This window comes from Myiozetetes cayanensis, unplaced genomic scaffold (genome assembly GCF_022539395.1).
Source record: "Myiozetetes cayanensis isolate MyiCay16 unplaced genomic scaffold, myiCay2020 scf1, whole genome shotgun sequence".
Lineage (NCBI taxonomy): Eukaryota > Metazoa > Chordata > Aves > Passeriformes > Tyrannidae > Myiozetetes > Myiozetetes cayanensis.
In genome coordinates, this window is record NW_026086604.1 from 146087396 (window position 1) to 146102278 (window position 14883).

Below are 14883 nucleotides of genomic sequence, written 5' to 3' on the forward strand. Positions count from 1 at the left end.
TCTGGTACAGCACATATTCACTTTGCACCTACCTTAAAATCTGAGGGAATATTAATAAAAACTGATTAAAGATGCTATGATACCAAGAATGGATAGGTAAGGGAATACCACAGAGGAAATTAAAAGGTACTATAAACATTATTTTTTTGCATCAGTCTTCAGACAATATTAACTGAAACAGAGTCTTGTTATTAGGTGTAATTTACCATTCATATTAACAGAGAATTTCTGTCCAAAAACCTCACAATCTGAAGAGGTGAAAAAGACAGAAGAAGCAAGTGACACAAGACAGGACACAGAACTGGTACAGTAGAGAAAGGGTGCTGAAGAGAGAAAACAACTTGCTGCAGGTTGCAAGCAAAGTGCACAGCAGGTCCCACACAGCCACAAAACCCAAGTTCTTTTCTGTCTAAAGTCAGTGTGGAGTGAAAAGCTCACCTGAGTTTTGCCAGAACCTGCCAAACCCAACAGTGACCACTCAGCTCCAGCCTTGTGGCTAAGAAAAGTAAAAAACATCTTAAACTAATGAGCTTGAAGTTTAAGTAAGAAATTAAAGTGTCAGGGGTAATTTATGACTATGTCTAGTGCATGATAAAGAAAAACACAACAGTCCTTTGACAACAAAGTGCATCCACTGGAAGTGTCTCCAAACTGCTTCTACAAAGACTGAAAGACTGAGTACTGACTGGCCATGTGTTTTTCTGAGAAGCCCAACCTGTGAGGACATGAAGATAAAGGACTTCATAAGGAAAACGAGGTGAAATGAGAGAACCATGAGGAATGAGAGACCATCTGCACAGGTAGTTCCATGAGAAGTAGAATTTATGATTACATCCTTAGTCTTGTGTTAACTCCAGACCCAAATGCTTCAACACAGGTTTCCTGATTTCCCACGTTACCCATACTTTGGTTGCTTCTAATCTTTGCAGGAGAGAGAAAGCTGGTTCTCCCATCAGAGAAGCACAGGCAGAAGCGGGAAAGGCTCCTACCTCCAATGGGACACATCTACCTTAGGCCTCGTTCCATGGCAGTGAATGATGCTCACCACCATGAACAAGGACAGCTCGGATGGGTCCCACATGGAGCTCCCTAGCCTGGGTTTCTGGTGTGTAAGGGAGTGGCTGAAGTGATGCTACCAATTTCCTGCCAGTGGAAATGCTTATTTTTGTCTCTGTTCTCTACCACATTGTCAGGAATTAACTTGAGCAAAAAACTTACTCGTTAGATGAAGTTTGAGGAAATAATGAAATAAACACTATTTGTTATGGGGTGACTGACAGACATGTGGCACAGCTGCCTTCACTTCAATGCAAGAGGAAACCAGGTTAAAAAAATAATCTTCACAAACAAAACATAAAGCAAGGTTTTGCTCTGATGAGTACAACTTCTGTAATACTAGGAGTCGTATTTATTGTTTCATTAAACTTCAGTAGTACAACAACACACATGCCATGACTTATTCTGTAAACTGATCACATGGGAAGAAGTCCACTATACTGTGGCATATCTGTGGATCATGCAGGGTCTGTGTTTGTGGCACATCTGTCCCCAAACATTAAAAAAAAAAAAAAAAAATTAAAAAATCAGCAGCCAAGTGCTAAACAGGTTTATAATCATAGTGTCAATTAGGAATGGAATAAGAGTAAATTTTGGCTCCTTTCCATTCCTCAGTTTATACTCATATGGACATTCATTTTCTGTTCTCCGGGAGATCCACTGGTGCTTGGGCTTTTGTCTGCTTCTGGCACCAGGGAAGTGTCAGCAGAGGTCACCTCTCACTGCTGTGAACACGCTGCAGCACTTGGTACTGTGGGCTCTGCAGTGGGATGCCCTTGATCAGACAGATCCAACACCTTTCTCCAAATCAGAAATATTGAAGAAAACTGGACACAGCAGAGCCAAAGGCCACGATTCTCCAGCTGCCATAGGTAACTGATCCCCACCAACAGACTTCTTTTCACAGGGAGACTGCCTCAGCTGACACATATTTACAATATCATCTTCTGTGAACATTAAAAAAACATTCTTAACAGCTTTGTCACTGATGAACTATTTAGTGTCTGGAGATTGCTGATTATCTGTTATTTTTCCATTCTCTACCACGGGATTGCCACTACTCTCTCTTGTGACACTGTCATACGATGGAGGAATGGATACTGAGGACAAAGTTTCAGACTTGTTAGGACTCCTACCATAGTTTGCAGCCATCATAGATGCAATAAGTCCCTCATTCTCTGGAGCAGCCTCTCCCAGAGTGTCAGCACTGCAAGTTCTGCGATGGTACAGGTAAGAAGCCTGTTTTAAGGAGCGTAGGAGCAGGTGACTCCTGTAGGCACGTTGGATGACTGTGGCACACGCTTCCTCCTGTCTCTGTCTGAGTGTGGTGGATATTGGCTCATAGGATTGTTTTGACGGGTTGGCAGCCATGAACTTCTCCTCCATTTGTACTTTTAGAGTATCCAGCTCCCCAGAATCTCCTAACACTCTCTTGGTAAAAGCAAACAAGATATCCAAGCAGTGTATCTTGTCCCCACTGACCACGGGCAGGTCCATGGCCATGAGTTCAACTTTGTTTGGTTTTGGTACACGTAAAGGTTCAGCCAGAGCATCTGCAAAGTCTGAAAGCGCAGAGAAAGTTATAAACTGAGTTGCCTCAGGATCAAACTTCTCCCAGATTTCATAAAAGATGTCAAAGTCATCTTCCCCTAAAGGCTCTGTACTTTCCTCAGTAGCAGCGTTGAAATTCTCCAGAATAACAGCTATATACATGTTTACAACAATGAGAAATGATATAATGATGTAACTTACAAAATAAATAATACCTATGGCAGGTTTACCACATTCACCTACAATACCACTTACGCTTGGATCACAGTATGGTGGCCCAGTGTTTAAAATAGGACTGAGAAGACCATCCCATCCAGCTGACGTGGTGATTTGGAAGAGACAGAGCATGCTGTTAGCGAAGGTCTGGAAGTTGAACATGTCATCAATGCCATCGTCCATCTTCACAAAGGCAAAGTTAGCCATGCCAAAAATGGCATAAATGAACATGACCAAGAAAAGCAAGAGGCCAATGTTGAACAGAGCAGGCAGGGACATCATTAAGGCAAAAAGCAGAGTCCGAATTCCTTTGGCAGCCCGGATGAGTCTCAGGATCCGTCCAATCCGAGCCAAGCGAATGACCCTGAAGAGCGTGGGTGGTAAGAAATGCTCAAATGCTTTGCCAATGCTAGAAAGCAGTAGGGCTAAAATGGAAAGGATAACAACTGGTTAGAATATCACATTTCTGCTTAACCGGTAAGCGGGATGGAATGATGATATCTGCACAGTTGGAAAATACCTGAGGTGTGTGTTCTAAGACCTTACCAGAACAACCTTTAGGAGAAGTTGAGTTGAAAATGTAGTTGCAGAAATCAGCAATTAAGAACTACATTCTTCAGCCGTCAGAAGAGCCGCTGCACTAAGGATTGCAAGCACCCTTCTATGCACAACTTAAAATATCTGCATCAGGTAGCACTTGATGACTGATGGTTTTCTTTGACACTGGTTGCATTAATACTTCAGCAGGTGTAGGTTACATTCTTACCTTCTATATGTGACTCCCAATACACACTATAAAGCTGAACTAAGAAAATGAGATATCATACAATGTCATCATGGTCATCATTTAGAAAATTTTGGCAAGATATGTATAAGCAAACACAATGATAAACACAGAAGTTGTACTTGCCACTCTACAATGGCTTTTAATTCCAGGATGTAGCTAGACATGGATGTTATTTTTTTCTTTGTTTGAATGAAAAAAATTACATCTAGAAGCACTAGAAGGGATTTGGCTTTTCTAGGTTTACCTGTTTTGGGTACATTTTTCTGGATTTCTGCTCAGGAACTTAATTTCTCAAGAAAGTGCCGTAGTCTTACTTTAATTTTACTTACCCAAACCATAAGTCATATCAAAGAAACAATTCTATTTTTTTTCTTTCCCTAGATGCCTTCTGCTACTTGGCAATATTAGCCTTAGGAATAAGTTAAATTGACAGAAAGTTCAAAATAGGCAAAAGAGCTCCTTTTCGTATTTGTCTGGTGTAATTCCTTCAAATAAAAACTAATACATTTTTGGTCATCTTTTCTATGCTGTTACAGAGTATGAACCTTTGTTTTCAGTCAGCAATGCCTGAGTTTCCAGAAACTGAATTCTGTAGTCTATAATTTAATTCCAGTCTTCTTATTCTCTGTATATTTCAGTTGTCTGTCACAAACAAAGATGACAAAACCCAACAACATGATCTAATTGAAGATTTCTTAGTTGGCACTAAGTCTGTGTCAATGGAATTATCACATAATGTGATACTGCTGTGGTGGGTTTTTCATTCTGCCTTTCAGACTAGGGAAAAAAACAACCTAAAGAACCATTATGAAAGATTTAATGTTAAGAGTTGTCTTTTATATATATATATATATATATATATATATATATGTAAAAAATAGGGGGGGGGATTAGTTATTTTTTTCCTTAAGACTTTGCATTCTGACTTACATTTTAAGGTCCATTTGAAGTTGATAAATTTTAACTATTTTTTTCCTGTAAGTAGTAATAATTGATTCTGTGAAGAAACTGCCAAAAAATTTTACTTACCAACAAGTGACATAATAACAACCACTAAATCAAATATGTTCCAGGCATTTGAGAAATAGTACTGCCTCAGAGCCACCAATTTCAGAACACACTCTGCAGTAAAGATGACAACGAAGAGTATATTGATTTTGTTCAGGACATTCGTCTTCGTGTCACTTTGCTCATAGGTTTCCACCATCATCATGATCATGTTAAGGCAGATGAGAACCATGATGACAACATCAAAGGTTTGGCACGTTACAATGTCAAAAAGGAACCCCTGGTATCTGTTCTAGAGGAAAAAAAGAAATACATCTGACATCAGCTATGGAAGTAGGGAGTACTCATCTGTACACGTTTCCAACAGCTTCAATTTTTATGTCGCAAAGTCACTCGGCTGCAGTGAAGTCAGAGATTTGAGAAAGGCAGAACATAAAAATGACATTAAAAATCCCTTGTCATCCTGAAGTTTAATCAGTTCCAAGGTGAATGTAAAACCAAATAATATTTATGCAGAGAACTTAATAAATATTTAACCTGTAAAATAATTCAGTAAACTTTTCGGTGCAGAATTGACTTTAGACCAACGTGTGAGTATCAACGTAAAAACGGTATAAATAATTTATAGGCAATATATGAACACATGTGCTTTTCAGTGAATTAAACTGCACTTCTGCAGTGCGTTTTCCTTTTGAAGAATACTGTCTTACCAGTGGTCTTGGAATGGGTTTTTGAGGTTTCTTGGATCCCAGCTTTTTCATTGCATTGTAGTATTTTTTCTGTTCTTCTGTCATAAAGATATCTTCCCCACCTAAGTATACAAAGAAGTGTCACTGTTATTTGGTGAGAAAGCAGCACTATTGTAGTCACAAAGTCTAAAATTCTGGAAGTTGACATTTCTTCCTTTTTCATATCTTGCTGGTTCTGGCCCTTTTCATAAAGTGTAACTGTGTCCAAAAAAATGAGAGTAGCCCCAGCCAGAGATTCACTGAGCAGAAGTCCTGAGGTGAAACTCAGCTCACTCAAAAAGCACACAAACAAAAGAACTACTGAAAGAAACTGGACTGGAACAAATCTTTCCCTGGCTTCTCACATCCTGCGCTTGTGGAGAATCCAAAATACTCATCAGAGCATCAGTACCAGACCACTTTCTAAATAATGAATCTCCTGTCATGATCATTTCCCAGAAGGGGACAAAACTGTAAGAGGTTTCAAAACGTTTGGGAAAGACCCAGGTGTTAAGGTTATGGGGGAAAAGAAAGGAGGAAGAAACTCACCTGGAGTGTTGTTTCTGGTAACTTAATTATTAATGCTCCAGTAAGTGCCAATAGAAGGTTTAGATTCTATGTACAGGACCTTGCTCACTAAAGATAGCATTGCTCAAGGTCAAAGCACAACCAATACACTTATCTTTTTCTTTTGTTGGTTGAAGTTGTCAATAATAACACCAACAAAGAGGTTCAGGGTAAAGAAGGATCCAAAGATGATGAAGTTCACAAAGTAGAGATACATATACAGACTGTGCTCCATTTCTGGCTGGTCATCTTTCTGCAAGAATAAGGTGCAACTTGAAAAATAACCAGTAACAACATGGGCCTAATTCAAAATAACCTTCGTATTGCAGATCCTCTCACAAATTGATTCCAGGAGGAGCTACCATTTACAATCTTACTGCTCATTCTGACAAAATTGGTATCATTTAAAACTATCAATAGTGCATAACACCAAATTTTACTTGTACATGACAGTTTTGAAAGGATGAGAAACTAACAATTATACTATGACTACTAGATGAATCAGAATTCTAGGAACTTATAGGGACATTATTGCTCAGATGCTGAATACTACCCCTTTTGAATTAACCTGGAACCTTATGAAACGATACACCAAGCAAAACACCTGAGACATAACTAATCAGAAAATATATCTGGAAATAATAGTACTACAAAGTGTTTATGCTATGAAAACTTGTTAACTTGGTTTCTTTTACAATGTTTGTTTATGTATTTTCTGGCTAAAGCATTGCAGAACACAAAAAATTCATTATTATTGAATATATTTCCACTGAAAAAATTGTAGAGCGTGACCTAGTCTTTGACTAATGGTAGATGAGGTTTACTTTTATTTACTTTTTTATTTACACAAAAACTGATTATTGTGGCTTTTGTTCTTTTTTCTTTTTAAACCTGACCTAAATTTCCACCATTTACAATTGACTAAGACCCTAATAAAATCAATAGAAATGGTTACTGAATTAAATATTCTTGACATAATTTTCACAAACATTTCAGAAGCACCAGTTCAGTTCCTTCCAATAAGAACAAGAGCTGTCAATTGCTCAGCACTTGAAAAAAAATCAAGCAAACTATTTAGAGGTCAAATTCCAAGCTCTTGCCATTAAAAATCTTGTCCTAATTATGTTGTTGTTTTTTTTCTTTTTTAGCAAAAACTTCTGTGATGGTTATTATGAATAAAAACAAAATATGAACAAAAATAAATTTTCATGCTGAAGCAAAAAGAAAAAAAATTGAATCACACACAGAAATATTTTAATATATGGTTACTTTTAAAATTCTTTGAGTCCTTTGAACTCATGATGAAATTAAGAAATCCTCTTCATTTCAAATTCTTTGCTTCCAAAGACACATCGCTTTGTTCTGTGTAATGTTGGATGATACTTTTAATAAGACAACAAATGTTTCTGGTAATATAAAGGATAAGCAGAATAGCACTAGTGATGCCTGAGAATATATTTCAAATGGCTGCTTAGGCACAATAGCTTGATTCTGGAGGAAGTTTGGTTTTGTGTTTTGAAGTGGACTTTATGTCAGTGTAAAACATGCAGGTTTACTCCAAGCTTGAGTTTCATAAAAGATGTGTGAAGGTGGGTGGCAAGAAACTCAGCTCTCCTCTAACTGATGGACATCCAGTCATCAGCAGAGTAAATATAACATAAAGTGGTGCTCAGTTGAACAGTATAAATATCCAGGTTGAGTTGAAATGTTCCCTAGATCCCTCTGAGCACATCAGTTAGATCCCCATTTATGACAGAGGGCAGTTGGAGAGGAACTCCCATGGAAACTTTACACTAGAGGAACTGCATTTAGGTGGGAGGATCTGAGCTGAAACCCTGTCCCCATTACAACAGAGGAACTTCAGGATTCTATGATTCATTTGCAAATTAAATGTTCACATGAGCTGATAATAAATAATTACTGGAAAGATTTAGCACAGACAGAACAGCAGTTGTAGAAGTGCAAAACTAATAATGCATTTGCAGAAAGCAGTAACATTAACAAAAAACATGGCTTGAGTACGATGACTGACCTCTCTTGAATCTACTGCTGCATACATGATGTCCGTCCAACCTTTGAATGTTGCCTAGAGTGGGAGATTATGGAAAATGTATTGAACTTTGACCATAAAAGTCTTCACATAATTTGCAATATCCAAACGATGCTGACTGGAGCACTAGCCTTTGGTATGATCAAACACACAAAGCACCAAGGTCTGATGCTGCTTTATGTGGGGCATTCTCAGCCTCATTAGGAGATGAAAGCTGGCCAGGATGGGACAGAACATGCTGTCCTAGGATGTTGACAGAGCATTAGCATGGTACTAAAGGCCTTGCAACCCTCATTGCTGAACAAATCCATATTTCAACAGAACAGGTCAGTATTTGCCCCAGATATTTTCTGAGATTGAGTCCAGTTCTCAGGATCATGAATGTGCTGGAGGTTGAAACAGCCCTTGCCCACCAGATGCTTACTTTGCCATCTGGAAAAATTTCAGCAGGATCTCATCTGTCCCCCTTTTCCCATTTGTGTGCCCGAACAGTCAGTTACATGGAAAGGGTAAGCTGTATTATATTTCATTCTTTTCATCACCCACAGAGATAATTTAGGAGTTGGCAGAAGGTCAAGCCTATCTGACATGATGCTGGCTAGGGAGGGAGAGCAGCACTTACCACCTGAAGGAGAGCCAGGTAGCCAGAGCCTACATTATCAAAGTTGACTTTGACATTGACCCAGAATATTTTTCCTGTGTTATTATAGCTCTCACAGTCTGATTTGTTTCTGATCATGTCACTTAATTTGGAATCTTCTTCTGTCAGGTTGACACACTTCCCAAACTTCCCAGCAAAGAGGTTCACTCCCATGATGCTAAAGATGAGCCAGAAGATGAGGCAGACAAGCAGAACATTCATGATGGAAGGGATGGCTCCCACGAGGGCATTGACAACCACCTTAGATGAAATGGGAGAGGAAAAACACACTTCAAAAAAGATGGGCTCAGGTATCAATAATAAACAGTCAGTCATCTCTGCAAACAAAAACTGATATCTGCCATGTCAATACTAGTCACAGCTGGCAGGGGTATCTTGAACAGTGTCCATAGTATCTCTTAGGCTTTCAAACGGATAATTGACACTTCTTAGTTTGCTGTGAGCCCCACTATATAAGTGTACTAAAATGTGAGTCCATCCACTTTTTTTTTTTAACTTTCCCTTGGTTCTGGAGTGAAAGATAGTCCATTGGCTTCTTTGTTTGAAACTTTATTAAGATTAAATTTTTGAAGTATTCATCCATAAGCACTAATGCAGAGGACTGTATTATTAAGACTGTCAAAAGTAGTTTTTAAATTTTTAAAATTTATTTTAAATATTTTAAAATAACTCTCCACTAGTATTTTATTGCATCTATTATTTTTAGAGGATTGGGGTTGTGTTTGGGGTCTACAATCGTGGGCTAAGTACTTTTTCTGTGCTGGGTGCTGCAACCACAGAAAATGTCCCTGTAGATTTTAAAAGCAAGCTAAAATATGACAGATTGCTTTATAAAATAGCGCAGTATAAGGAAATGATGAGAATATATGTTTGAGTTTCCCAGTGAAGGTAGTGAACTCAGCTGTCAGGCAGCAAACAACAACTTGGTGGACCAGCAGAAAAATTAAAAAGCTTTGGGAAGGTTTTTGGAGACCATGTCACACACATTCTGCATAGCAAGACAGAAAGTATGATGTTAGCTGTTTCAAAATTGACTCCAGACATAGAAATTTTGATACTTTCTGCTAATTAATTTAATACCATTTCTCTCTGTCTTTACAGGACACAATTGCAATCAGAAAGCCTTCAGCCTCACTTCCTGAAAATATCCAAAAGCAATCCATATCTCAGCTGCATTGAGTCTGTATTCCACAGAACGGATTGGGTTGGAAGGGACCTTAAAGATCACCCAGTTCCACCCCCCTGCCATGGGCAGGGACACCTTCCACTATCCCAGGTTGCTCCAAGTCCCATCCAACCTGGCCTTGGACACTTCCAGAGATGGGGCAGCCACAGCTTCTCTGGGTAACATGTTCCAGTGCCTCACAGGAAACAATTGCTTCCTAACATCTATTCTGAATTTCTCCTCTTAGTTTCAAACCATTCCCTTTGTAAGTGTATGACAATGATGCCATATGTATTTCTATCATCTGTTTTTCATGTACCAGAGCACATTCTGTAGACCAGACTTTTGCCCAGAATACCACTGTGGTTGTCCTACTGTTTCCCATTGCACTGTTCAGATGTGTTTTATCACATGACTATGGGAATCCCTCTCTGCATTTGCACAATGGTAGATTTGTAAGTAAATGTGATTAATGTCCAGCAGCATCACACTGTTCCAGGTACTCCTTTGATGGAAAAAAACCCCATCAAATATTCTACAGAAAAACACTCTTGATTTATGAAAGAAGTTTATTTGAAACAATAATTTGAGCAAAGCACCTTCTAATAGGCTGAAGATTTTGTAAAACAAACCAGTAAAAACTTGCAGAAGGGAAGTGACACTTTATGAGTTAGCTTTCCATCAGACTTCACAAATCAGAATTGTGCTCATAGTTCTTATTCTCTATTTGATTTTTGCCTATCTCAGTAAGACAGGAACACAAGAATGACTGAGCAGCAATGGAACAAAGTTCCACCTAGGCTAGTTTTAGTTTCAACAGCACTTAGGATCAATCACTCCAGGAAAGTTTAAAAGGAACATCCAAGTTCAGAAGAACACAAGCAAGGGCCTCTTTACAAATTCGTTTTATAGTTCCTAAATGGAACTCGGAGTAGATATGTGAACTTCATAAAGACACAGAGTAACAAATCTGTTATGTGCTTATCTGAGAAGCTCTGAAGGTCTAATTTTTAATCAGTCTTACCCTCATTCCCTCAAACCGTGACAATGCTCTTAAGGGTCTCAGAGCTCGGAGAGTCCTAAGAGATTTAATGGGGCCAAATGTACTGCCGAAGAGATTTATCAAAGAGACCTGAGTGGGAAGACAAAAGAAAGTATTAGCAATGTCCTGTCATAGTTTTCCTTTATTTTCTTTCAAAAAGCAAAACAAAACAAAACAAACAAACAAAAAACCCCAACAAACAAACCCAAATCTCCTCATAGTTCCCATGCCTGGAGTGCAGTATCCTGACACCATCACTACAGGAGGTAAGAGTACTGTCTGAAATTTCCATCCAGAAAATAATCAGGCACCAAAGGCAGAACTTACATCTACAATAAGAAAGTCCAGCCAGCACCAGGCATTGGTGAAGTACTTCTTGAAGCCATAAGCCACCCACTTCAGAAGCATCTCCAGAACAAAGATGAAAGTGAACATTTTGTCAAGAAATGCCAGTATCATTTGAATTCTGACTCTCTTGTGTATATGGATGTCTTCAAATGCCTTAAATCATAATACACAGACAAATGGCAAAAGTCAGAAATGAACCTTATAAAATCAAAGTCAAGCAGCGTTAAGACCCCCTTCATCATTCAATACATTTTAACACAGATCTGAACACCATGTGTTACTCAAATCTGTGTCTGATGATAAAAGCTGATAAAATAATTCTCCATGCCCCTTCTCTTTCTTTTTCTCTATATAGTACAGCCCTGTGGTTGCACCATCATGCACAATGAAATCCTAGGACAGTATATATTTTTAGAAATTTAATAAGAAATTTATATATTTAAGAAAACCAAATACTTTCCCCCCCCCCCCAAGTATTAAGAGTCATTTGTTTGTTTTAATGGTATAAAAACTCCTTAATATTTCACAACTCTGACATAACTTCCTGAGAAAAATCCAGTATACAGTCACAATAGAAACAGCTTCTGAGATTTATGTATTTTTAGCTTTGCTCATGCTCTCTTATAATTTTTAATAATATGAATAATAGATTTGAAATAATTAAAGGAGTGAATGACTGCTGTTGAAGCCTCTTCTGTTTTCTCCTTATGAGTTCAAAGATATTCACTGCATTTGTTACTAAAAACATCTCTGATTAAAGCCAAAAATCCTTCTAAACTGATACGTGAAACTGCTGAAACGCATGAAATATGAAACACTAACCAGGGCTCCGCTGCTCAGAAGAATCATGAATATGATAAAGGATTCAAACCAAGAGTGTTCAACAATCTGGTAGCAGGTTTTTCTCAGATTCCACCACTTTTCTCCTCCAAACTTTGCAGCACTACCCACACAACAGTGAAAGTATCGAGCACAAGCTGAAAGAGAGAGACAGCAATGAGTGTATGGAAGGAATGTGCATGAATGTGAAGGATTGCTCAAGAAACTTCTGTCAACAGCCACAGTAACTGCATCCTTGTTTGTTGTTTTCCCTTGTTTTCCATGAGAAAAAAAATCAGGAGACATCTAGTTTAGCTTGCCTTGTAGCTCCCACTTATACACACATAAAGCAGGTGGAGCCCCTTTGGACAAGTTTCCATTATTTCAAGATATTTCTGAGACACTGGACAGGCTCTTACCGACCTGATGTTTGGGCACACAAAACTTCAGGGCCACAGGAAGAGTCTCGTTGTTACAAAAGCCTCTCTCAGTTCCTGCACACTGTTTGGAAAGCAGAGATGAGATGCCCCAGAACAAAAAGGCTTTGAAACAGGGGGGGTAAACAATTGTCTTCAATATTGCAGCCTTATACCATGCCTTCAGAGGTCTGTTCATTTATTCATTTGCTTCTGAATGTATGGAGTGGCTGATTTTATATAACAGAACCTGCAAATATGTGTTATATTCTAGCTGATACATAGGCTTTATAAAAGGAGACATCTCCTTTCCAGCTCACCAGATTCTTTCTCATGACAGACAATGATGCCAGGGCCACTTAATGTTTTCTGATCACCCCTTCACAAAATCCTGGGTTTGTCTACTTGTTAGTTTTTCCAAGAATAACTCACTTTGTCTAACTTTTTCCTTTCTGTATTCTCTCCATTAATTCATGTTTTCACTATGGCAAACAACACCAGTCAGAAGGCTTCTGTCATTTCCAAGCAAAGTAAAAATAATATATACACGTGTCATATTTATATATAAAATCTTATACACAAATTATATAATATTGCATGTATAACTGATTTAGATTATAGGCTATAATACATGTAAAAAAATCTGATTATTTTTATTTCAATAATCCCCAGTAATGTGGATCTGGAATGTGAAAGCTGCATGCTATTATGTGTTAGGGTAGGAAGAAGTCATAAAAGTGCTGAACACATCCAGTGCAAAGACAGATGTTGTGTGATGATTTGAGAAGAGATCCTCAGATTATGGGATGATCTTTAAGGGCCCTTCCAACCCAAACCATTCTTATCCCAGTGGCCACTGCCAGGTGAGACCTGATCACATCCACTTCTCTAACATTAAACCCCCAGAGTGACTTGGTTGCTGTCCAACAGAGTGAAATTCATCACACCTCACTATAATAATCCCATTTTTTGGAATGGGGTCTGTGCCATTGTCCAAGTCCCATTTGGAAGCAATTTGCTTTAAGGGGAAGGGGTTTTAGCTTTCAGGTCTCTAAAGATTTAACTGTTTAGCCAATTTCCAGAAAACTGAAATTAACTAAAGTTAAATAGGCTCAGCATCACTAGAGAAACAAGTTTGGTGTTAAACCTTCTCGCTTCCCAGTAGTGAAACCACAAGAGTCTTACCTTCTGGGAAACATTGTTCTGGAGTCTTGAAGTCTTCAGAAAATTCTGGAATCTTCCTCAAAACATCTTCGGGATTTGTCAGATCCACTGTGCTGCCTTCAGAAGAGCTGACACTGTCAAACTACCAAACAAAGTAATATCAGGTATTGTTTCTTTCTATGTTCAGCTCCAAATGAATAAATTCATCCATGAAAAAAATAGAATTAAAATATGGCTATGTACTAATATTACAAGTAGTGTTGGAATAAATTTTGTGATTTTAAAAGCATATGAGCTTAGAAATACCAATAGGTGCCTCCAAATAGAAGCCAAAGCTTTATAATTACAATATCTATCTACATGAACCAGAGGTAACTCTGCCTAATCAGCTGGTAAATTGAAGAGCTTTAAATTGCATATGAGGCCATGAAGTCCTCAAAGCAGGATAAATTACTTGTGTTAAACCCATGAAATCAGAGAAAGATTAATTTAAACAGGAGAAACAGATAAATATATATTATTGAGTCAGGAACTGAGCACCCAAGGCAGCATTTATGAAGAAGAAACTGAAATCATACCCTATATTTTCAGTTATAAAGCTTTTTGCCATCCCATTATCTCAAATACGATTTTTGATGAGACAGCAGTTTGTTACAAATTACTTACTCTATGCTTTTGTTCCTTCATGTTTGCATAATGCTGTTTTTTACTTCTTTCTTTGAATGTATTCTATATTCAGAATTACTCCAAAAATATTGTAAATTAATAACTACCATGTTTAATGACATAGAGAGAAACTCATTTCAATCATTATATTTCTTGAAACAGGCAGGCTTCCTGGAATTTCCCACTTGCAAGCTTATCTCTCTTTTAATACCTTTTTATTTTTAATCCTCCTCTTCTTTTTCTTTTTTTTGGAAGACTCAGAACTGAGTAAATGTAAAGTAGCAGAGAGAATTTTATAAATTATTTATAATTGCTACAAAACAATTTTGCAGCTCAGAGCTGCTTCTGGCACTATTCTCCACTCCTGTAAATCCTTGAACAGGAACATTCCCGTGCTTGACCAGTATTGGAAAGTCAAGTTGAGAAACAATTGCTACCTCTTTTTGTTCTGGTGATGATGGTTCACCCATCCTGTCCTTTCCTGGGTAAAGCACGCTGAATTCCTCGGAGGAAAATCCTGATCCTTTACTCCAGCTGCCTGAATTTTTTGCTCTTTCTCCCCTTTGCCTCAGGTGATTTTCATCCTGAAAATAATCTGTGGATTAGAGGGAGTTTCTTTCCGCTTTTAGGAGGGGGACA

At 38.1% G+C, this 14883-nt stretch overlaps 1 protein-coding gene across 1 annotated transcript in view; it reads right to left on the minus strand.

Moving 5' to 3' along the window:
• Window positions 1-2049: 2049 nt before the first annotated feature.
• The window catches only part of LOC126650833 (sodium channel protein type 5 subunit alpha-like), a 33399-nt gene continuing 20565 nt past the window's right edge, over window positions 2050-14883 (minus strand). Inside the window, exons 17-27 of the mRNA XM_050336149.1 lie at window positions 14682-14839; window positions 13600-13720; window positions 12002-12156; window positions 11159-11332; window positions 10814-10921; window positions 8586-8864; window positions 7946-7999; window positions 6025-6166; window positions 5329-5429; window positions 4640-4910; window positions 2050-3248 (exon numbers count right to left, since the gene is read on the minus strand). Coding sequence (XP_050192106.1) covers window positions 2050-3248; window positions 4640-4910; window positions 5329-5429; window positions 6025-6166; window positions 7946-7999; window positions 8586-8864; window positions 10814-10921; window positions 11159-11332; window positions 12002-12156; window positions 13600-13720; window positions 14682-14839 — 2762 coding nt within the window. The remainder of the gene's footprint in view (window positions 3249-4639; window positions 4911-5328; window positions 5430-6024; window positions 6167-7945; window positions 8000-8585; window positions 8865-10813; window positions 10922-11158; window positions 11333-12001; window positions 12157-13599; window positions 13721-14681; window positions 14840-14883) is intronic.